Source organism: Rhipicephalus sanguineus, chromosome 5, assembly GCF_013339695.2.
Source record: "Rhipicephalus sanguineus isolate Rsan-2018 chromosome 5, BIME_Rsan_1.4, whole genome shotgun sequence".
NCBI lineage: Eukaryota > Metazoa > Arthropoda > Arachnida > Ixodida > Ixodidae > Rhipicephalus > Rhipicephalus sanguineus.
The window spans coordinates 187,383,928-187,409,723 of NC_051180.1; the positions used below are offsets into that span (position 1 = coordinate 187,383,928).

General features: G+C 45.2%; 1 protein-coding gene across 1 annotated transcript in view; it reads right to left on the reverse strand.

The window, feature by feature from the left end:
- Window positions 1–25,796, reverse strand: part of LOC119394522 (tight junction protein ZO-1) — a 521,713-nt gene that overhangs the window by 122,967 nt on the left and 372,950 nt on the right. Inside the window, exon 13 of the mRNA XM_049416099.1 lies at window positions 22,704–22,799. Within this exon, the coding sequence (XP_049272056.1) occupies window positions 22,704–22,799 (96 nt within the window). The remainder of the gene's footprint in view (window positions 1–22,703; window positions 22,800–25,796) is intronic.

Genomic DNA, 25,796 nt, shown 5'->3' on the forward strand with positions numbered 1-25,796 from the left:
TTTCACTCTCATGGTTCGGCTCCGCGGTTACTACCTGTCCTAAGTAGACGTACTCCTTTACAACTTCCAGCGTCTCGCCACCTATCGCGAAGCGCTGTTCTCTGCCAAGATTGTTCCACATTACTTTAGTTTTATGCATATTAATTTTCAGACCTACTCTTCTACTTTCCGTATCCAGTTCAGTAATCATGAGCTGTAATTCGTCTCCCGTGTTACTCATCAATGCAATGTCATCAGCGAATCGCAGGTTACTGAGATACTCTCCATTAACTCTTATCCCTAATTCTTCCCAATCTAGGTCCCTGAAAACCTCCTGTAAACACGCGGTGAATAGCATTGGAGAGATCGTGTCTCCCTGTCGTACGCCCTTCTTTATTGGGATTCTGTCGCTTTCTTTATGAACGACTATAGTGGCTGTGGATGCGCTGTAGATTTCTTCCATTATGTTTATATAGGCTTCGTCGATGCCCTGATTCCGCAGTGCTTGCATGACTGCTGATGTCTCCACCGAATCAAATGCCTTCTCGTAATCTATGAAGGCTATGTATAGGGGTTGGTTGTATTCCGCGCATTTCTCTATCACCTGATTGATAGTATGAATATGGTCTATTGTTGAGAAGCCTGTACGAAATCCTGCCTGGTCCCTTGGTTGATTAAACTCTAATGTCGTATTAATCCTGTTAGCAATTACTTTTGTGAATAGCTTGTAGACAACGGACAGTAAGCTGATGGGCCTGTAATTTTTCAGGTCCTTGACGTCCCCTTTCTTATGGATCAAGATGATGTTGGCATTCTTCCAAGATTCTGGTATCCTCCCTGTCGAGAGACACTTCGTATACAGGGTGGCCAGTTTCTCTAACATAATCTCTCCACCGTCTTTCAACAGGTCTGATGTTACCTGATCCTCACCAGCGGCTTTGCCTCTTTGCATTCCCTTTAGGGCTATGTTGAATAAATACCATGAAAGAAAAAAAAAAGCACCGGCATGGTCCTGAGGTAGAACACTGGGCTCCCACCGAGAGGGCCCAGGTTCGAACCTCGTTCCATCCTGGAAATTTTTTCTTATTTCCTTTTTTTTTTCTTATTTCATGCGATAGCGGTTAAGGACACCGGCAGCGGCGGACAACTACGGTGCCAAAAACGGCCGTTGAAAGGATCTCATAACAGCTTTCGCTGTAAAACAGTGAATGCATGCGTGTTCCATAAAGCATTTCATTAGAAAGCACGTGTGTGCTTTCTTTATTCTGAGCAGATCTTACGTTCACAATGTCACTGGGTAGATGATTCCAGGCTCCAATTGTATTGGGGAAAAATGATTTGTTATATGCGGCACTTTTACAGAATATTTCTTTCACTTTTAGATTGTGATCCACTCGCAGACACATAATCAGGGCCATGCAAATATTTCGTCCGATCAATACCTGTTCGTGAATGGTAGATGTGAAATAATTTGAATTTATGAGTGAACCGTCATTTTTGAAGACTGTCCCATCCAATTAATTTTTCTGCTTTAGATGCACTGAATTGCCTTGAGTAATTTCGAATACAAACCGCACGGCTCTAGACAACTTTTCAATTAATGGGTCATGGCATACAACATCGAATGCCTTCTGGAAATCAAGAAATATGCAGTCTATCGTGCCACCTTTGTCCAACGCACTCGACAGGTCATGAGTCAATTCTGTTAGTTGCATGACACAGGAAAATCCACAGCGGAAGCCATGTTGGCCATTGTTTAGTAACGAGTTCTCGTTTAAACGTTTCATTATGCTTGAGAAAAGTACATGTTCGAGCACTTTGCAAACCGTACTGACTAACAACACAGGACGGTAGTTTAAAACCAAATTATGCGGTCCAGATTTGTGATTCAGTACAATGTGCGCCTTTTTCCAATCAGGAGGTAAACGACCCTCCTCTGTCGAATAATTGAAAAGTAGGCATAAATATTTAGAAATTGAGTGCGCACATAATTTCAATGAAACATTTGGTATATCGTCTGGACTGCTAGCTTTCGTAGGATCAAATTTTCTTTAGAAAGGCTTTGATTGCGTGCAAACTAAACTCAACCTTTTCCATAGAAATGCCAAAAAGTTTTCTGGGAACTTTTGTGAGTGTATGCGCATGGCTAGAAAATACCGATGTTAAAAAGAGATAAAGCATTCAGCTTTTTCACGGTTGTTACACAAACATGCTGTTGTCATCAATAGTCGGTATTGTTAAATTGTCTTTTCCATTTTTTTTTTTTTTGAAGACTTGCCACAATTCTTTTGGCCGATCTTTTATTCGAAATTCTAGGATTTCAAGGTAATTGGCCTTTGCTTTTTTTATGATGTCATTATTTTAGCCGTAAGCATTTGCAATTTTTCCTCTGCCGGTCTCTTTTTAAATTTATCGTATGCATTCAGCCACTTGCGAATTAATCTTTGTACATCTCTTGTAAACTAAGGGTTTATTTTTGCTGCGTTGCGATGTGATCAGCCATGAGGGTATGTGTTGCTGACGTAATTCGAAAAGCCGTCTTGAATTTTGATCCATGACCGAGCAAGCACCCCCCTCCAAATCTTGTCAGATTATCTTTCACCGCAGGGGGGGCACTTGCTCGGAATTTTACGGTAGTCTTATGGACAACACAACAAAAATTAATCGAAAACTGTATATTTTATGGGGTCAAACGTCCTGAAGCCACTCGGGCCATAAGAGGTGCTGCAGTGGAGGGCTCTGGATAATTTCGACCATGTGGGGTCCTTAACGTGCGCTGACATCACACGGTACGCGAGCCTCTAGCATTTCGCTTCCATCGAAGTGCAACCACCGTGGCTGGGACTGAACCCGTGTTTTTTGGGTCAACAGTCATGCACCGTGACCACTGCATTTAAGGTGAAAACTTCAGCGCAAACCAGGACGGACCACATCCTGGTTTGTTGTGACGTGGTCTGGACCATAGAGCTATGTGAATAGCAAAATTTTGGGTGTGAAGTGAATTCGAATATTGAAGTGTGAGTGCGAAGCGAATAGAATATTTTTCTAATACTTCGAAGTGAAATTGCAGAAAGAAAAGTTAGAGAGGATCCCTAAGCATATTCTTTTGAGATAGCAACATGAAAGTGCTTCTTTTCGCTAGGTTGACGAAGCACTGGCGGGGTGGTGTTTCATAGTTGTCTTAACAAAAATGAGGAAATGTAGAGAACAAATTCTATTTATGTACATGATTTGGTGCAACCAAAGTGTTGCCGACAACACTTTACACGTGATAGGCAAAGATGCCATTTCCTCAGCCTCTCCTCCTCTTTTAAGTTCTGTGGAAGCCCAACTGATGTGGCGGACAAGGGTGTGCTCCCTTCAAGTCCAGAGTTCCAAATCTGCCTCGTAGACGTCGATATATAAGAACATCTGAAATTTTGGATGCAATTTTTCGAACTTCCTGCCCAAATTTCAGGTCCAAAACAGCATTAATTGAGCCCCCACCTCTGCCACATCTTTCATCTCCATGTTGGAACCAGCGTTTTCTTGAGTTAGTACATTTGCGACCGTAGCAGAGCTTGAAAGGCAGCTTTGCCTCAATACCACGATGTAATGAGGTGAAGCATATTGAAAATCTAGGGACCACTTTTAATCGGACGTCGACTGTGTCTTGACAAAATTCAACTGTAACGGAGCTTGAAAGGCAGCTTTGCCGCAATACGGAAGTGTAATGGGGTAAAGCATATTGAAAATCTGAAGGGGTCACTTTCAATCGAACGTTGACTGTATTTGTTTTTGGGAAGCTCGAATAGTTCGAATAGTAAAATTCCAGTGCGAATCGAATCAAATAGCAAACACTATTAAAAAAATATTCGAAATTTCGAATATTTGCACACCCCTACCGGACCACTGTACCACACCGGCAGACAAAATCGGAATCTTCGCAGGGTCAGTGTGCTTGCTGTGTGGCGTCAACGTCTCGTATGTGCAATGGGGACGGCGTCAAGGCTCGAGATGATGGTTCCATTAGGGCAAGTAGTAGGTTTGTGCCTTGCTCTACAGGTGTCACGTGCTTGATTTCGTTGACTTGTGGGTACACGTACTACATGGGATAACCTGGCCGATGTCTCATCGCACGGTTCAGGGGGCTATGAAAGAAGCAGTTCACAGCAACCTTCAACGATACATAGCCGTAACAGCAGTGTAACAGCAGAATTGAGGGCACTGCAAATCTGCTCACGTATGTGGATCAGCTGACACACACACAGACAAATCAATAAGGCTCTCTCTGCAATACATGAAATGGTAGAACAAGTTTCTTGCCATCGTTTTTTTTTGGCCATGACTTCTCTCAACCCTTTTCTTGTAGGCCCGCTGAATCTGTTACGTGAAACCTTGTTAATTTGCTCAATTTATCATCATTGCCATATCCTTTGGATTTGAACATACCCAAGGATGCCATAAAGTAATTGGCAGACTAAGTTGCTGCAAAACACTGGTATGTCCTCAGGCTGCTCTAGGCAATCAGTATTTGATAAAACATGCCCACTGGCAACTCCCGACTGCGTTAGCCCACCTATCTACCAAACCACTATTGAAAGCTGCTGAAGACATCAGTTTCTCTGCCTTGCTGAGAGCAGCACTTACCTAGACGTGGATGAGAACAGCTGACATGAGTTTCCCCGTGACCGAAAGGCCAGTAGTGCAGAAGCATTGGCCATTGGTGATCAAATGCTCAGTAAAAACACTTCGCAGCAGCACTGTGATTTCATGTCCGTTCAAGATCATGCCAGACATTTACACGAACAATGCAACAACTTTTATTTCATTGTCAATGCTGTCCTTCATGATAACCAAAATGAAGTACTTGGCAGCAAGGACTCTCACCTTTGACAAAACACCGTGTTTTGAAGTCGCAGTCTAGAAAATGCTGTAGTTCCCATAGCGCAGAGCTGCACATGGACATTCTTACAGCGGCCATCTTCACCATTGTTGCTTAACTTTGCAGCGCCCCCTGAAATTTGCTTACACGCAAATTGCCTTGCAGATGCATCAAAATGCTGAATTATGGCATAGTGGGTACTTCATTACTTTGCAAAATGACTTACGGCATAGAGGGTGCTTCGTTACCGGACTTGCAATAGACGCCCTAAGAGACTTGAGACTGCGAGTTGGTAACCCATATTTAAATCAACAGCACACCAGTGAACCGTGCCCTGCAACTTGCCCTAGGAGAGTTTACAACGGGCCATATGAAAGCCACTCTTCCAGCTTATGCTGTGACTCTGCTACGTGTTCTGAGTAGGTTGGGCATTTTCATTCCATCATATATTACGTGGTCCTTAATTTCTTCTTGAGTTTGTCTTCATCCTCCAGGTTCCCACCCTAATAAAGCTTTGGCTGGGCTTTGTTGCTACATAACTTTTAACCCTTTCAGAAGCCACCGAGGAAGAACTGTCTCTAAGTGCGTCAAACCGATAGAACATTATTTCAAGGCATTGAATATTCTATTGAAACAAGAATAATGTCATAATATATTAATTTTTGTGCCTTATAGTGATCAATCGTAATTAAGTTGTAATTAAATATTTATTTATTGTGAAGCCATTCATGCTCTGTTTTTGCATGAATAGAATCAAATCTCAGGCTAGAAATATGGTGCAAATTAGTTTTTGGCTATGCCCATGTTGAGCAAAGAAAGATTACACTTTTGACGTGGCTCGCGGGAAGCAGCACATCGAACATGGTAGTGATTTCAGCAAAGTGACCATATTCAGCAGTACACTGCAAAATGAAGTTAAATGAAGACAAATTTATTATGTAGGAGGTTCAATTCATCTAAAGCTCTTTGTTAGCCACTAGTCGATACAACTAGAAGAAACATGTGGTGTACACAATTGTGTACATAGTGTCTCAAGGGGTTAAGGTGAAAGCTTCACTGCAAATTAGGACGGACCCCAAAGAAGAGATGAGACAAGCACTCATCTCTTCTTGGTGGTCTGTCCTGGTTTGCACTGAAGTTTTCATTTTAAAGAGACACTAAAGAGCAAAACGATTTTTCTCATATTAGTAAAGTACTCTTTCATGATACCAAAAACATCACACTTGCTACTAGAAGACGCTTAGTAAGCGAGAAAACTCGCAAAAACGAAATGTGGGTGGCGACGCCACCTAGAAGTTTCCGCACCATTCGCCGTGACGTCACATATTTTGACGGCGCCTACTAGAGACCTACGTAGTTCGTAATCTGTAAAAATAAAGTACATTGTCTTTTGAGGGGGCCATAGACAACATACCAAGTTTGGGGTAATTTTGTTGAGTCAATGGCACCAAAATATGATCAATACACTTTGAAATCCGTGATGTCACGTGGGGAGATTTCGGCGCGGCATTTAAAAATGAAACTTTGAACTTGATTTTCTCCTCTATTAATAAACCTGTGATGGCGAAATTAACAACATTAGATTTCTTAGAGAACAATTTATCGATCTAAACCGATTCATTGTTTCTCTTTAGTGTCCCTTTAAAGGCTTCCGCCCCATATGTTAGTAATGACAGTATACAATAGGTGTACACTTTCCACTTTAGGCAGAGCAGTTACCTTCCTATCATTAGTAGTGAGCGTCTGCCATAAGCCCTTCAGTCCATCCTTATTCTTTGGTAGGCTCCCCTTGATTCCCCTAGGTATTGGCCTCGAGGGTGACCTCTGGAGAGACTGGCGCTGCTGTCGCTGTGACGTAGTGACTTTTACTCACTCATTCTTCCTCTGCACAGCGGCACAAATCTTACGTAGCTTATTGGCAGCCGTGAAAACAACATTAACGCCTTATCTACTTCCTACTTTCTTTATCCTGTGAAATACGCAATGGATGTACAGTATACCTACGACACGTTTCTTCCTATCGCTTTCTGCAACCATGCTCGGACTTAACATAATGGACTTCTTTAAACGTTCAGCGACAGTGGCCGCTGCATTACGAGAATACCCTACATCTAAAAGACGTGTAACCTGCGCATTAAAGCTATCACTCATTTTGTGCTCACACGACTTGGTGAGGGCTGACTTAAGGCAAGACATGGCGATACCGTTTTTTACAACCTTCTGGTGCTTCGACGAAAAATTTAATAGCAGTTTTGACTATCTAGGAGCATACTGCCAGCACACGTGGTTCTTCCGAAACGTTAAGGAAATGTCTAGAAATTGTATTCCATTATCCTGAGGCACCTTTTTAGTAAAGTTCAACCTTCCTCCATTCAATTCAAATTTCTTGCTCACTGAGGTTACCACGGTTTCAAAGTCCTCACCACAACAAAAAATCAAGTAATCATCCACATAATGAGAAACCTTAATAACTGAATTACCTAAGGTGCCTTCCAAAAGTCTGTCAATCTTGCTAAGGTATAAATCACTAAGAACCGGAGCAACCTTAGAACCGCTGTGCAGAGGAAGAATGAGCGAGTAAAAGACAAGAAGCGGACCAATATTTGTTTCGTAAAACACGCCAACAAATTCACTGATTGCCGTACAAGCGTGGTGTATAAGGTCCCTTTCAGCTGCAGCCGCTTCTACGTAGGACAAACGGGCCGATGCATTAACCAGAGATTGTTGGAACATAAGAGATCGCTAACCAGAGGCTCACCTTCTAATCTATCTTTACATTGTCGAGATTGTAAGTGCACGCCACAATTCAATGAACGCGCAGTGTTGTACCGTCATAGAAATGAAGAAACACGCCTAATGATTGAAGCATGGCATATTGATAATATTGGTAGCGCATGCGTGAGCCAACCTTCGATTAACTTGCATAACGATGAAATCAAATGCCTTAACTACCACGTAGACCCCCACGCGTGGCAGATTGATAGGTTCGCCTATTGCATGGGCATGCGAAGATAAGTTTTCGTGCCTTCTTTCTTTTCCGCCGTTGTGCATCTCTTCAGTTGTTAGTCGGTGTTTGTGGTGTCCTGACTTCTTTCTTGTGTCCGTGTTTGCCCACCCTGTCTTTTTAGAATGAATTTTCGCATATATCGTCAAACCAATTACTCCAAACACGTGTGGCACATGCCCCTATATCGCGGGCCGTGGTATACGGTGTCACATATAGGAGGTGACAAAGAAAATGTGATAGAAGAAGAGGAAGACGTCAAGCGTAGCCTGACGTATAACCGCACGACGAGAAGAAGAGAAAAACGAAGGAGAAGATATAAAAGAGAACAGGACGTGGGCATCGGGGCCCTGGGTGTTCAATCGGGAGCGCGTGAGGCGGGCACGAGCGTCGCCGGCCTGTGTTCCGGGCGCTCCGGCTCCCTTTGTTCTACGGCATCGCACCGTAGGCTCGTGCTCCATCGCTCTACGGCATCGCACCGGCCGTTCAAGGACACGTCCTAGGAACTGAATGGCCGTCACGAACACCTGCAACGGCCAGGGAGCGTCATCGGCTTGTGTTCCGAGCGATTCGTCCTACGGCACCGCTCCGTAGGCCTCGTCTGAGCCAGGTCCTGTTCCCGGGTAACGCTGGCCAGCTCAAGAACCTGCGACGCACAGGTCGTTGAACTCCGAGCCTCGACAACGCCAGCTCCCGTTTCGTACCAGAGAAAGACAGCGTCGCCGACTTGTACGCCGGCGTTGACTCCAGTGCCCAACGCAACGCCTCGCCTCATCGTGAATCGGCACAGAACGCCGTGAGTTGTTTGAGCGAAGAACGCTTCGTGCTATATAGATGTTGGTTTCCTTCATTTTTTTTTGTGACAGCTTTATTTAGTGTCGGTATGTTTTATATGTTTGCAGTGGTTTGGGGTAAAAATGTGTTTTTCTTTTTGTGTGTAATTAAAATAGGTGTGTGTAACGCTCTCGTCTCGTCTGTTCCTTCTGGCCGATTGCTGTCCGGAGATCCGTGACAAAAATAAGTGGCGAGCCTGCCAGGATCCTTTTTCTTATTTTTTGTTGTGGGTCTGACGGATTTCTATTTGGCAGGGAGGATGGACTTGACGAAGATTTTAGAGTTAGCAGTAAAGCTTGGTTTGTCGGGTGAAGAAGCCATAAGCCTTTATGATCGCGAGGAAAAGAGGCTGAGGGATGAGCGAGCGGAGATGCGCGAGCAGAGGCGTAAAGAGAGGCGCGAAGAGGAGGAACGCGAAATCAGGAGGATTGAGCTCGAGAAGGAGTTCATTCTGCGGAAGCAGCAGACTTTAGAGCGAGGTTGTGAGAGGAGCACAGATGATAGGGGCTCCATAACAGAGACAGAACCTCCCAGATCGACGCGAGTCTGTCCCAGAAAATTGAGGGCTCATTTTGACGACCGACGAGGTGACATGGATGCATACTTGCATCGGTGTGGGCGGACAGCCGTAAGTCAAGGCGGGGATCACAAAGTGAGTTTGGCAAAGGCCACAGAGGAGAGACTAGACATAGGAAATAGAAAAGTGGATTTACTCCGGGAATTTGGAGGGCCTGATGTTCACAGCTGTGATGTGGTAGAAGAAATGACGAGGGACCATGGCAGCTGTATAACAGAAAAGGGACAATTAATTAGCAATAGCAAAGAATTGGACTCAGGTGTGGCTTGTAACTCCAGTAATGATGGTGGTAGCGAACGGCTCGCCGAAGATGATGATCAGGGACCTCAAGAAACAGTCGCTGCTTTGACTGGGGTCGCAGAAATCGAGAGCAGCAGTTTGCTGAAAGATACGCATCTTGAAGAAAAAAGCACAGGGCATACGCAAGACAAAGCAGTACTGGAGAGTGAGAGTTTCATTGGCTTGGCTGACACTTGCGGTGTTGCTCAGTCAAAGCATTGTAGAAAGAACGCCCTGAAAATTAATCACAGATACCTGGATGCTAAGAGAGTTGTGCAGAAGCTCGGCCATGGTTACGTAGTGAGGACGCACCCTAGAAAAGTCGTGTGGATGAGGCGTTCCATGATCGTTAGGAGCAGGAATAAAGGCAGCGTTTGTATTGAGCGTTCGCGACGATGCACAGTAAAAAGACGCGGAAGAAAGTCGCAAAAGACGCGCAGCGTGAGGAGAAAACGAATTTGGAATTTGATATTTCTTATGCGCTAGAAAAGGGATTGTGATTAACCAAAATGCGTAGCGCATAGAGCAAACGGTTTAACGGTGAAAGTCAAAAGTGTGTTAAACAGTCATGTGCAACAATTTGAAATGTGAGTACATGAAGTGCCTTGTGTAGTGTTCCTGAAACTGTTGTGCTGAGCGTTCTGCGAGCCTTGACGGTGATCAGTGAGGTGTTCTGAGTACATTCAAGACTGTGATGGCACTGGAGGACGAGTGTGATGGGGCTTAAGGGTCAGATTGAGACGGGTAGCACAAACTTCAGATAGTGGCGCGTCGGAAGACACTGAAGATTTTGAGCAGTTTTCTTCTGGAGAAAACTCTTGAAGAAGGGGGCCATTGTCACATATAGGAGGTGACAAAGAAAATGTGATAGAAGAAGAGGAAGACGTCAAGCGTAGCCTGACGTATAACCGCACGACGAGAAGAAGAGAAAAACGAAGGAGAAGATATAAAAGAGAACAGGACGTGGGCATCGGGGCCCTGGGTGTTCGATCGGGAGCGCGTGAGGCGGGCACGAGCGTCGCCGGCCTGTGTTCCGGGCGCTCCGGCTCCCTTTGTTCTACGGCATCGCACCGTAGGCTCGTGCTCCATCGCTCTACGGCATCGCACCGTAGTCACCGGCCGTTCAAGGACACGTCCTAGGAACTGAATGGCCGTCACGAACACCTGTAGCGGCCAAGGAGTGTCATCGACTTGTGTTGCGAGCGCTTCGTCCTACGGCACCGCTCCGTAGGCCTCGTCTGAGCCAGGTCCTGTTCCCGGGAAACGCTGGCCAGCTCAAGAACCTGCGACGCACAGGTCGTTGAACTCCGAGCCTCGACAACGCCAGCTCGCGTTCCGTACCAGAGAAAGACAGCGTCGCCGACTTGTACGCCGGCGTTGACTCCAGTGCCCAACGCAACGCCTCGCCTCATCGTGAATCGGCACAGAACGCCGTGAGTTGTTTGAGCGAAGAACGCTTCGTACTATATAGATGTTGGTTTCCTTCATTTTTTTTTTGTGACAGCTTCATTTAGTGTCGGTATGTTTTATATGTTTGCAATGGTTTGGGGTAAAAATGTGTGTTTTTCTTTTTGTGTGTAATTAAAATAGGTGTGTGTAACGCTCTCGTCTCGTCTGTTCCTTCTGGCCGATTGCTGTCCGGAGATCCGTGACATACGGTTATGCGCCACAGGTGATTGACCATCGCGTGAAGTGATTGAAGCGTACGAAATTGATTGCCAAAAAGGATAGTTGTGTGAGCGCTCCCTCTGTGACCCTCTCCACTAAGTAGATAGAGTTTTTGAACGTAAACATGCCCTAGGCTGCGTGCAAAATAATGAGTGTTAGGTTTGTTGTAACTTTATCTTGTGTTGGTGCTGTGCCTAATATTGATTTCATTGGCTTGATGTGCGCATATAAGGTTCCTCCTTCAGAGAATAAAGTATCAGTTGCAGTTTGGCACTTCGTCTTGTGCATTCTTCTGTTGTCCCCATCTTTGTGCGCTGTAGCCCTTCAAGATGATTGAACGTTAATATCTACCCAGGAACGGTGAGAACAGGCATAGGCAATTTAAATACGACAGCGTTAATAAAAACCGACACCGGCAGCGTTGACCCGATGAATACAAAGAATAAAAATTAGGACCCCAGCAGGAATCGAACCCAAGCATTCTGCATGGCAGTCAGGTATTCTACCACAGAGCCACGCCAGGTCAATAAACTGCTTTGGAAAAAGACCCTATGCAGGCGTAATGTCGGTGCAACGTCAATTGTGGTAGTAGCGCTGGCTATCTAATTTTATAACAAAGCAATAAACACTACATATGTACTTCTATGATACAGGCGTCATGTCGCGTGAACGTCAGTTGTGGTTCCAGTGTTGGCACCGTTTTTGTAGCAGTCTAATAAATTGTTGCTCCACCCCGGAGGAATACGCTGACAAATGTTATGTATGACATTCACATCATCGCACCGTAGTGTGCACTTCATTTAGATAACACAGACGTCTGCGCTCTAACGTGAGTGCTGATACAATGTCAGACCACAAATTACCATTTTAACGTAGTGTAGTCGGTGTGCCTCGTAAGTCCACGATGTGCACACAACTCCTCCATTTACAAAAAAATGTCGATCCATCTTGTAACGCTTGGCTCAAAGCCATGAAATACAGCATAGGAGTACTCGCAGACTGCTTCGCATGAAACCGATTCCCACAAAGCGTGGGATCTGCCGAATTTAAAAAAAAATCATTTTGTTTGATGTCCGGATGATCTCTTCTTTAAAAAAAAATACTGGATCAATAAAATTATACTTTATGAAATAACACAATAACTGCATCTATGTGATTATCAGCAGACGTGGTAGACAAACGCCGCGACGTACAACAGTGTCCCAATGCCAAAGAGTCGCACTGTCCTTAATGCCTTGCTCTATGACGACTCCAAGGCGAACGCCAGGTTCTTTTTCTTCTCGATCGACTGTGTTACTGGGTGCAACATGACGTCACTTAGCTAGCCTCAAAAAGCCAACCTCCTCCGACACTCCATTTCCTCTTTCTGAGGCCTCTCTGTGCTGTAGCAAGAGCCTTCTCTTCCAGACTATCGTATGCGCATGCACCAGGTTGCCTGCAAAATGGAGATCTGCTTCAAGTCGTGCTTCCGCGAAAGTGTCTGAAAGTGCGTTAAAAACGGAGGACTACATGATTTAACAAACTTCGTTTTCCTTTCACAGGGAAGCTGTCTTTGGCTAGAACATTCCGTTTGTGCTTCGCAAACCCCCTACTGCCCTCTAGGAATCGGTGCAAAAAACTTAGAGGCTCTCTTATGCATTTGCCTAAGACGACTCGAAGGCGAAAGCCGCCATCTTCTTCTTTTTCTTCTCACTCGATGTACTGAACCTCCCCCGCCCCTCTCTGAAAGCTTTCTGCACCTAACGTGGTTTTGCACCACCTCCAGGATCAAAAACATTGCAAGCTTTCTCCACGTCACCTGGTTTTGCGTTGTCTCCGTGATCGGCACACCGGTCACAGAGGCAGTACAAAGCGACGATGTCACGTGATGACTTCATCATGTGATGGCACGGTGTATGATGTCATGATGATGCCACAAGTATTGGCGATCTATGATGCCATCACGTGATGATCATTTTCAACAGCAAGGCTGTTCTTGGTCGATCCTTTCATGTCCGGGATTCGTAACGCTTGTGGGCCTCATAAACAGGAATGTGCCACAGACATTAGGTAAATCCCACCACTCACCACTAGTCGACTAAAAATAAAGGCAACGGTTAGCCCAACAAACGGGTATGTGCCACAGAAATTGGTTAAACCCCACTCCATACGACTTCCACTAAAAGGAAGAAAGTAGTCGAGGCTTTCATGTCCGCTGCCGTGCTAACGCTGATCATAAACGGGTATGTGCCACACAAAGTGAGTAAATCCCACTACTCAACACCGGTTCACTAAAAATGAAGAAAATTCGTCATCAAACGCTGATCATAAATGGGTATGTGCCACAGAAATGCTTTTTCAGAGGGGGGCACTGCCACACGTGCTGCTTGCTTTATTTTAATGTATTCGGGTTTAATCCACAAAAACTGTTAGCAAGGCTTCAATAAAACTTCTTCTCGGGCTAGTTGGTGTTGTATCCCAGACGTCATACTTTTAGCGCAAACACCAAGCCCTGTACTTGCAAACAGCTTGCCCTGTGCACTGTCTTCTTCTCTTCTCAGCCAGTTCGTTCTTTTTCTTCCTGTTTGCGCTAAAAGTATGACGTCTGGGGTGTTAGCAAGGCTCGGTGCAGAATGCGTTGCAACGTTCATGAAGCTTCGAGATTGTTTGGCATCATTTAATTAAAATTACACGCAGGAGGCGAATGGTCAAGTTTATTCTAGAGCTTATGCAAGGACCAGCGATAACGTTAGAAGGTTCGATGACTGACATATAAAAGATGACGCGTTGCAGCAATGATTGGATTACTGATGGCTGAAGCCATAGGTCGGCAAACTCATTCCTGAGTAGACTCACTCAGGCTCGGATCAAGACGTGAGTCTGAGTTCAAGCGAGTCTGTGTGAGTAATATTCGGGTCAGTTTGAGTCCGAGTGAGTCCGGTTGAGAAAAATTTTAGTGAGTCTGAGTGAGTCCAGTTGAGTAAAACTTTGGTGAGTCTGAGTCCGAGTGAGCCTTAAGCGCAAAATATATTTTTTGAGCGAGTCTGAGTGAGCTCCACATTTTTTGCCGACCTATGGTCCTGTCTACTCAGCTTCAGCATTACAATTCAGGCTTATGTCAGCTCACATTTATACGCACGTTTACTAAGGTCTACTCCCACATACTTCAGCGCACTAGCGTTCATACACCAGATTAACATTTAATGATCAGAGGCGTGAGTTTTGACCGCCCTCCACAAAATTTTTCACAAGAACTTCTTGATAAAAATATCTCATGTGAGTCATATCTATCTTTCAATATAAATGTTGTTCTGGATTGCGACCCCTGTCAACTCCTATTTGAAGGTACAGTATCAAAACGCGGTGTTAAAAAGCATTGACAGCGCGGTTGAAACAGCTAATTATACACTAAGGGACTCATGAGTCGAGTCACTCAGACTCCGATCTAGCCGTGAGTCTGAGTTTGAGTGAGCACAAGTGAGTAATAGTTTGGTGAGCTTTAGTCTGAGTGAGTCCAGTTGAGAAAATGTTTTGTGAGTCTGAGTCCGAGTGAGTCCAGTTGAGGAAAGCTTTGGTGAGTGTGCCCTGAGGGCAAAATATATTTCAGGAGTGAGTGTAAGTGCGCTTCACATATTTTGCTGACGTATGGCCGACACTCTGTTTGCTGCTGCTATTATTGTAAAGCGTGTATTTTGTATACATCGACTTTTTGTTTCCCGGGCACAAGTTCGCCCAAATAAAGAGTTTCGTCTTGAACACGCCGACTGCTGCCTTCAACATCACAACCGCATGTTAAAAGCACCGTGATTTGATTTTTAGCGAATGAAACCGTTATATTTATTTTCTGGATATTCGAACGTTCGAATAGTAAAATTCCGGTGCGAATCAAATCGAACAGCAAACACTATTCAAATAATATTCGAAAGTTCGAATATTTGCACACCCCCAAGGAAAGCCTAGCAGAGATCGCGAGATAAAGAGAAAGAGAGAGAGAAAAAAAAGGAAAGAAAAAAGAAAGAATACAAAGCCAAGCATAGGTAGCAAGAAGAAAGGAAAGAAAGTATAAACAATAACTTTCATGTGTGCGCAAGCTGCGATAAAATATATCTTTGAAGGACAAGTGGGAATGCTGCATGGGAAACAGAGACCATTTCTTGAGAGTTTATTCGATTGTTTAATTGTTCATGAAAAAATATGAATATTTAAGAAGACTAATTCTGGCAGCAAATTTGTGCACCTTTATTGTGTCATCAGTACGGGCAGATATGTACATAGGCTGTAATATGTAGTGTTCTCTTTGAATGCCCGTTAAGGCATGAAACAGAGACAAACGTAAATGTTTGTGCCTGTCTTCAAGAAGAAGCAATCCTGAAGTATTGCTGATTTCAACAGACCCTTCAAAAAATTCATGATCACCAGTAGCGAAACGAGCCGCTCTCAGCCATGGACATAGGACGCCATCCTTCCGTACATAACCTTCACTAATAACACGGCAGTGCAAGAAACAACACACATCACGCCATTCAGGCTAGTTTACACAAGCAGCCCCTCGGCTATGCTTGACGTCATGCTGCCGGCCATCAGTGACGAAGACAACCTGGACGTTGAGCTCTACATTCAGCATGCTGAAGAAGCCCGACAGCTCGCCCACCCATGCATCAAGAATCAGCAGACAACCAAAAACTGCCATTACAATCTTCGACGATGCTTTGTGGAATACCAGCCCGGCAACAGCGTCCGGCTCTGGACACTGATGTGGACGATGTGGACTCAGCGGAAAACTTCTTCGGCGATACTTCAGCCCATACAAGGTGCTTTGACGTCTCGGCACTCTAGACTGCAAGGTGATCTCAGACGGCATTATGATCTCTCAGCGGCGCCGCACACGACCTGAAAGTCATTGTCTATGTCATGCACCCTTCAACTCTTTTATACGAGTAAGCGAACCTGAGCATTCTACTTTTTGGTTTCTTTATTATTGTTCTTTCTTTGTGTATGCATGTGTCTTCCCCATCCATGTTCTCTTTTAAACATCATATTGTTTCAGAGGGGGGCAATGCTACACGCTTCTTTTTGCATTCTTATGTAACCGGCCTGTCACACGTATAACCATTGCCTTGTGCAAACTGCGGCCGAATGCCTGGGAACCTTCCAGATTATTTTAGAATCTTCTAGAGTTTAATCTGGAATTAACCCGGCCGCCAACAACAACGCTGGAACCTTCGATGCCACAGGTAAAAATGTCAACACGCTTTACTGCTGATCAGATTTCTCGATGGTCGACGACCGTTCTTGCCGCTATCAGTTTACAGCGTGAATTGCCATGTACTTTGACTTTTCATTTGCCAGGCACAAGGTCGCTCAAATAGTTAGGTATTTCCCAGTCTTGCTGCAGCCTTTGTCACCGTTACACCACATGATAATATAAAGGTAGACTTTCAATAGGCCACTAATAAAGTTAGAAAGTTAGCAGAGCTAAGTCCCATCAGGTTCTGGAAGGAGACCTCTGCATTTTCTGCTATACAGTCGAGCCCGACTATATCGAACCCGTTTATATCAAATTATCCCGTATATCGAACAATTTCTAAACACGGTAAATTTACATTGAGAATATATAGCAAAAGTTACCGTTACATCAAACGAAAATAGCAACGACAACCGATATATCAAACTCCATGTGCCTCAAACGTGCCCCAGCAAGTTGGCTTTCCCTCGCGGCGGCGGGGAAAACTGCCGGCGCCACCCTAGAAAAAGTGGTTTAGACCCGGTTGTGCACGGGCGAACACCCCCCTGCAAGAAATGATCCTGGCCCGCTCGTAGCTCTTACAGCCAATAAGAGGCCGTCGTGCTTTCTCCGAGGCGCGGAGGCGGTAGAAGTGAGCGCCATTTTTTCTTTCTTTATGCTTGTGTGCCTGCTGCTGCCTGTTTTCCTCGAGTCCTCATTCAGCATGGTCCGTGCTGGTGGTGTTGCCTGTTGCTGCTCTGTGAACTTTATTGGCGCGCTGTCGTCATGGCTTGTGCAAAGAGGCAGAATTTGCCGTTCGCCGCGAAACTCGAAATCATAAATCGGGTCGAGCGCGGTGAAAAGAAGTCCGTGTTTCCGCCGAAGTTTGGAGCGAGCTGGCAGAGTTCCCGGGAGCTATCGACGGATCGACATTCGACGAGTTCGTCAGTGTGGACGATGATGTCGCCATCATGGGTGAGCTACAAGATGAGGACTACGTTGCAGACGTCGTGTCGACCACGAGCCAAAGCGACAGCAATAAGGAAATTGACGATGGCCCATTGCCTACATCCTCCGAAGTGATTAGTGCACTTGCGTTGGTCCGGCGCTATTGCGTGAATGTGGAAGGTTGCGGCCTCAGCTGCTCCGACTCGTTGGACAACGTGGAGGCGTGCGTGCTGTCGCAGGCAGCGAAGTCGTTGACACAGAAGAAAATCCAGGACTATTTTGTTCCAAAGTAGGGCACGCAAGTAAGCCACCATATTAATAAAGTACTTTTCTTATTGTTATGTGCCTTTGTGTCAAAATCCTCTAGCGGGCCTATATCGAATTATGCCATATATCGAACTAATAAACGTTTTTTGGCGAGTTCGATATACCCGGGTTCGACTGTATATGCCAACAGTCCATGCTCAGATACAGAATAAAAAAAAATCCTCGGCATAACGAAAAAGGCATATCGAATAGCAAGTTTATCCGTTAAAAGCTAAACCAATTCATCAGATTTGTGAAGAATGGAAGGATCTCAGACTTTCAGCTGTTTTAACAAAAAAATTACACCATTTCCCACTAAAGGGAACCATGTGGGGATGCGAAGCAGCACTGGGTGTTCACTTGTGTTTCCAGTGTTGTTCCATTTGTATGTTTCAGTGTATGTTTCATTTGTGTGTGGAGTTGTGTATATGTTGTGTACCGCTTATGTTACCCCCCCAGCTCGATGTTTCCGTTGCGCTTCAGCTTCGCGTTGCCTCGCAGCTTTGAGATTCGCTTGCCAGCATTGCAGTTTACGTTCAGCTTCGTGAGCGTCCATAGCGCTGTTGCGAGTGCAACGCTTGCCGGCGTTGCCGTTTATGTTCAGCTTCGCGAGCATCCATAGCGCCGTTGCAAAGGAAAGTGCAACGGGAGCGAGCGCGCCGCATTATATACGAGCGCACAGCTGTGGTGGAGAGAGAGAAACGGGAGAGGAGAAACGAAGCGGAGGCAGCGCTCACGCCGCCTCCTCCACCCCACCTCCTCGCGTGAGCGCGAGGAAAGGGGGGAGAGTTGCCGCATGCGCAGTGGGGAGCGGACACGTGAGGGAAGGACGGACAAAGCCCCGAGCAAAAGCTGCTTCGCATCTAAAACATACTAATGTAGTGCTGCCACGAGCTCTTCTCCCTAACAGTTCACCGAAACGAAAGATTTACTTGGTGAGCTTTTGCAGAAAACAATATTTACAATGCATTTACAGAAAATTTGCTCATGCTACTTGGTAAGTGAGTAAGCGCACAAGCGCTCAAAATCCTTCTCCAAGAACGTTGTTTTCATCTTCACTTCCTTGGAATTATTGTGAATTGCTTCTGAGGTCTTGTCTTCAAAATTTGAATTAGCAGGAACAACTAATTCACGTTCCTTGTCCTCTTGTAACAAGCACAAATAATTCGGCGAAAATGAGACACCTTTTCCAAAGTGTTGATTTCTCTTCACGACCTGTCCGGGGTTCCTGGCTTGACGGGGCCATCTACACGTTCAAGAAGGCAACTTGCAATACACTCGGTCAGCTTTGGTCTCTTTACTTATGGTCTACAGCACGGAGTAAGATAAGAGATGAGTGCAAGCTCCGCCGCCGCTCAACGCATTCACTCAGGACAAACCGTGCAACACAGACGGGGATGTCTAGTTCATTCCTTTGCTCTCTCCCTCCGCTCCTCTTCACGCTTTCCCCTTGTGCTCCTAACCAACTACTCACAACGTGTAGTGCCACCTGTCGATGCACATGGAAATCATTCTACACCTGCTCTCATGAAGGCATGCGCTGACTGGTGCACGTGCACAGATTGACCGTGTGCGGCTGGAACCGGAGCTAGGTTTAACATCAGCTGTGCACAGAGTGAATTCCTTCTTCTGGGGTGACGCTGAATTTTGGTTCTTTCCTAAGCATTGATGCACCATCTTCAGGTCTATTTACCCCCCCAAGTGAGATCAGACAACTAGATTTGTTACCTTGCGTCTTTAAGATGGGAGCAAATAGCGAAAGATACGAAACGGTAAAAGAGCAACAGCGAGGACACTCACTGTTGTTCAGCACCCTGCCGGTGGTTCTCTCACCGTCCCGTGTGTAGTGCTGTTTGTTCCTAACTTCATGATGCACCAACCGGCCCAGTTAGGTGCACATCTTGCATCTTGTTCTTTTATTCAGTATAGCCAGAGGCAAGCAAGGCATGTTGTTGGGCTAGTCGGTTCATGGTTTCAAAAAGGCTTTAAACTGCGCGATGAAGATGGGACGACAACAGGAACACATACACACAAGTGCAGAACTTCCAACTGACTTTATTTGCGGAAAGCAGGCGATTTAAAGGTTCTACAAAATAACAAACATAAGAGCAAGGAACATCACTACTTCACTTCTCCACAAGTTTCACTCGACAGGTCGAGCGTCTGCTCTCTGCTGGCTATCCACAACACTTGCTTCTCAGCACATCCGAAAGCCTGCTTCAAAAGCTAAAATCCTCAGAAAAGCAAGAGAAATGTTTGGACCAAAAGCCACCTTTTGTCGTGCCTTATTTGTATTGTCTGTCCCACAACGTTAAGAAGGCCGCACAACGGTACGGAATTCGCGTCGTCTTCCCTGCGCCTTGCAAACTTCAAAAAGTGTGCCCAGTCCAGACAAGAACAAAACAAGATTCCAACATTATTTACGAGATACCCCTTTTGTGCGGTCGGTCTTACATCGGCCAAACCGACCGATGTTTTAATGAGCGAGCACAGGAGCAACCCCGATCTTTGTGCACCGGCACGGGCAACAATCTCGCCCTGCATTGCAAGAGGTGCGGTAGCAAGAGCTGTTTGCCTCATCTTGAAAAGACAAAGTACTTATCGAAGGCTAAGTCGAGAACTGAAAGGGAAGTCATTGAGGCGTTTTTCATTGCAAAAAGGGGAGACAGCTGTGTCAGCTCCTTCGATATCGTTATCAAGAGACGAAATAGAATTCAATTCTTAGATGGACATATCAGGTGACTCCCGCGTACGTGATGCGCATGCGCCTTTGTTGTTGTTCTTAACTGTGTCATTGCGATTGTTCTTTGCTCTTATGTTTGTTACTTTGAAGAACCTTTAAAGGGCTCCTAAACCACCTCCGATATTTTTTCAAACATTTAAAGTAAACATGCACATTGTGTGCAGAATACCGTCACGATCAATGATGCCACACGTGACAGTGCTACAAGCCGCGGGCGTGCCACAAATTCCAAGAAACAATCCCTTCTCCTGTCCGGGGCTTTCTGGCTTCGCTAGTGACGTGTGTGACGTGAACGTGTTGAATCTGTGATGCGGTATGCAGGTGATGCTGAGATTGGTCGAACAAGAACCTATGACTTCCGGTTAGTCTGCAAGCAGCTACCCCTGCTCCTTGCTGTTCTTCGTCGTGTTGCCTGCATGCGCGTGCTTGCGAATAGACTAGTGTGGCCCGTAACGCAACTGCCAAATCGCTAGCGTACCGGCACAGTCAAGCCTAGCGGTCTGATAAGCTGCGCAGACTGAATTCGACAGCATTTCACGATGGCTTTCACGCATCAGTGTGCGGTGCTTGGCTGCAAAAGCGCTGACTGGGAAAACAAAAAGACGCGACACGTGTTACCGTATGGGTCCATCATGCTGGTGATCCTTTGAAGGTGTGCACGCAACACAGGGTGAGTACCGACACGATTCGTAGGAACGCGAGCCGGCACGGCAACAACAGCAGTTAGCCGAGAAGCACGAAGTTCACGAAGTCGCGGCAACCGGAAGTGCCCGCTGTTTCGAAGAGCGCGTCAACGATGACGGTATGTCACGTGAGACTGGGAGGAGCACTCGGCGAGGAGGGCGAAGCGGCTTTGGGAGAGGAGACTAGCTGACGAGCGGTGGGTAGCGAAGGAAAGAGTGAAATGAGCGATCGCAGCGTTTTGATTGTCAGACGCGTGTAACTCCACTATTACGGCACCGTTTTGAAAAATTCTCATGGCTACGTGTTCGTTGTAGACTCATGAACAACTGTCACACCACAACTAAATTTCCACCTCTAGGTAGTTTAGGGGCCCTTTAAATCACCTGCTTTCCGCAAATAAAGTCGTTTGGAAGTTCTGCGCTTGTGTGTGTGTATGTGTTCCTGTTGTCATCCCGTCTTCATCGCGCAGTTTATAACCTTTTTTGGAAGACAGAAGTAAGTTGCGGATGACAGAAACTTCGTTTCTGTCATCCCAGCTACCAAGGGCTGGTTGTATTGCAACTTTTGCGCAGCAGTCCAATGGTAAAAGCAGATGACGCGTAACCCGTCCCGATAGAAGTGTAACTTGTCACCAGAGTTCGGAACAGAGGATCTTGCAGAGGTGCTTGACATGCACGCAAGAAAGGCACTACCAAAGAGAAACAGCAGCTCAGTAGGAGTGACACCGTTGCAGATGCAATAGGTGTAAAATCTAGAGCGGCACATTGCTACTTCGCTTCTCCACAAGAGAAGCAATAGAACTGCAATAAAGAAAGGCCTCAGACAAGAGATACAATTTCTTCAATGTTCACTGCATGCTTAGAAGTGTTTAAACAACTAGACTGGGAAGAAATAGGCATAAAGATTTACAAAGAATATCTTAGCAACTTACTATTTACAGACGACATAAGGCTCTCTAGCAAGGATAAAGGTAGGCCTAACTGAGAAAGTACTAAAGCAAAACTAAACATGAATATGTGAAAGAGAGAGAGTTCGTATTTGGCAATCAATCTTTGCAGCCTGTACAAGAGACCGAGGTCAATTACTAACAGGAGAGCCAACTCATGAAAAGAAAATTAGTCGAATAAGGATAGGCTGGAGCGAATGCAGCAGGCAATCTACCAATGTCTCAAAAGCAAAAAGTGTACAATCGTTGCATACTGTCAGTTATGACGTATACGGGTTTGAAACTTGTGGCATAACAAAGAAACTCGAGAAAAAGACCACACAGCGTGCAATAGAACGGAAGACATTAAGCAATAGGAAGACAGTTCAATGGGTGAGAGAACAAATAGTGCAAGACATTGAGCAAAAGAAACAGACCTCGGCTGGCCACCACAGAATGGATACCAAGAGATGCAGCCGAGGAGAGCAGTAAGTTAGATGAAGTAAAAAACTTAAATGTTTGCAAGTATAGAATAGTATCAGCGTGCACAAGAGAGGGCTCCATTTACCCACCCATGCTTTCCTTGGCCTTACTTGTTGGATTCATGTGGCTTTGTGATCTCATCGAAAGTCTTGAAATTTAAAAGCCCGAACCTAACATGACATCTGCCGAGAAAGGAGTTGACTCACGTGGGCAGGCGTACTTGTCCGGATAGTCCCTGAGAAGCCTCTCTCGAGCCACATCTGCCATAGGTCCAAACAGCACCACAGGCCGGATGAATCCCGCTGCACAAGTTGTTCTCTTTGCCAACACTTCTTTGGAACCACATGACACCTCAAGCTTATGTTAAATATATTCCAGCGAGGTACAGACACAAGACCATACAAGTTCCATATTGCCCTTGCCTAGCAACGTGTGCAGATGATTTGCCAGTGTTTTGATTGAGGGGAAGAGACTGGAAAGAGAGATAAGTAAAGTCCTTGCACATCAGAAAGTTGGGCACTCAGATGTGTGCGAGTGAACCTTCTTTTCGATAAAAAAACTTCAATTTTTCACATGTCTCTAATTTTACATGCACTAATCGTGTTAAGCTCTGTGAAAGGGGGTGGTGGTGCTAGGTTGTGTTTGCATGTTTCTTACCGCATTGGTTCTTTACGTGTGCGTGGCAGGCTTTGACAAACTATGTTCGTGTTAACTTTCAGACCACCATTTGTCCCGTGTGTTTCTTTTTTTGTGTGCTTGCGTCTGTACTTTGCTGGAAGCTCCACATTGTCATCATATATCAACTGGCCCAAAAAACCACACTACTCAAATGTAAGAGAAAATGAACAAAAATATGCCAGTGAAGGATATTTATTAAAGGGACACTAAAGAGGAACAATGAATTGGTTTAGATCGATAAATTGTGCTCTGAGAAGTCTAATGTCGTTAATTTTGCCATCATAGGTTTATTAATAGAGGAGGAAATCAAGTTCAAAGTATCATTTTTAAATTTTGCGCCGAAACCTCCCCGCGTGACATCACATATTTCAAAGTGTATTTATCATATTTCGGCGCCATTGGCTCAACAAAATTACCCCAAACTTGGTATGTTAAGTCTATGGACCCCTCAGAGGACAATGCACTTCACTTTTATCGATTAGGAACTACGTAGTCCCTAGTAGGCACCGTCAAAATATGTGACGTCACGGCGAATGGCGCGGAAACTTCTAGGTGGCATCGCCACCCACATTTTCTTTTTGCGCGTTTTCTCGTGTACTAAGCGTCTTGCAGCAAGCGTGGTGTTTTTGGCGTCGTGAAAGAGTACTTTACTTATATGAGAAAAATCGTTTTGCTCTTTAGTGTCCCTTTAATTACTATACAGTGTTTAGGAGTAGGCCGCAGGCTATTAAATGTGTACACAACTGCTGCTGTAAATCTCTGCTCACTACATGAATTTGCACACATGGATGCCCAGCTAAGCTTCCTTGATAAGTTTCTGTTCATTACACTCAAGAGACTTCACTCCTGTTAGGTTTCGATAGCATCATGTGCATTGGCTTTCTGTTTTTTAATGATTCCATTCCCGGCTATTATGCCAAAAGATTGTGATGCCATCTATATTGGCTGCTACATTTCACCACTGAAAACAACCGCAGCATCTGCCGTGAGGTGCATCTGCTGTGAGGTGCATCTGCCGTGTGGTGCAACATCTACATGAAAACGAAAAATTGCCTGTTGTGTCTCATTGGAACTTTGCCAGGCCATAAAGTGCCGGTTGGCAGCTACATGAGGCATTCCTCAATGTGTCCCATGTGGCACCACCAATGAAGCAAACAGTAGTTGTGTGCTGTAGCCTTCTTTTCATCCCAGCTCTGTGCACTAACAGTCTGAAGAAATTGTTATTCAATGTTTGTTTAGTTTGCCCACAATTTCTGAGTGGTTAAAAATAAGTGCATTTTAAAGCAGCAGAGTTTTGTCGCAATGAATCCAGCTACTGCTTGTTCACAGCAAAAAAGAGGCATGGAAAGGGCAAGCATGGAACAACCAAACTTTAAGTTGAATCTTTTTTAAAAAAGGATGTATAAATTGAGGGGGGCAAATCTCGCTTTTTTTTTTAAATTTAACTTGCTGCATCCCGCCATCAGTAAGAAAAGGTGTTGGGAGGTGGGGGCATGTCTGCCCTTGCACGATGATTATGCCAGCTTTGGTGGCGTTAATGTCGGCAGGATAGAGCAAGAGTAGGCTCATTATTTGGCAGTGAAATTGTAGAGGAATCAAAAACAAAAAGGCCACAATGATGCAATACATAAAATCACTTTCAAGTAAACAAAATCCTGGACATTATCATTCTCCAAGAACCCAATGACAATGTCAAATTATTGAAACTGAAATCAAACTGCATGGGTGACGAAACACTCGTAGAAGTTGACAGGACGGGCGCAGACTAACAGCTGAATTTATTGAAAACGTCAATCTTACATTTCTGACAACACACATGCGCACAAGCACTCGCGACAGTATCACACACTAGTATATTCAAGGCCATTTATCTACCCTAAAAATTCAAAATCTTTTTTTGTGTAGATAGACAGATGGTTCACTAATGCACTTATCTGAACCAAGCCTCAGAATCACAGACGCTTATCAGGTTACACTAAATGCAGCCCATACATATCCAGAATGGGGTGAGCGACAACGGTTGTCACACTAAAGGAGGTAGGACTGCATGGGAAGACACCAAATCTGAATGGCGGGAGGACACTCACGGAGACAGTAAACAAACTCGTGGTCCGAAATTTCTGATGTAGAAATAACCGCACACTTGTAGGATGTGAACGTGCTGCCGTGAGTTTTCCCAATAAGTGCTGTAATAAAGAAGTTACAGAGTATAGAACAACCCGCTTCGGCTGGTTTAGGTTTTTTGCCCGGCCTTCCCAACCTTCTCAGCGGAGGAAAGGGGTAGGCAACCCTTTGTCGTGACTCCACCTACTTGGGAAAGGTAACACAATGTCAGCAATTACGTCATCGGTGCACAGCCAACAATCGAGCGAGGCTTCCTCACATGTAGCTCATGTCATAGCGGCACGAGGAGAACAAGGCACTGGCGAGGTACGCACCCTTCCCTTAATGGAAAAGTCGCGGGACACTTTTTCATTTCGGAGGCTTTCATTCCGGCACTACCGCTTGTCCCGGTAGTCTCGGGGCTCTAGCAAAACAACAGAGGGCAGTACAGGACAATGAAAATGCGGACTGCACAGTGAAAACTGCATCACCACAGGGCTAAGGCGCCATTTCGTAGT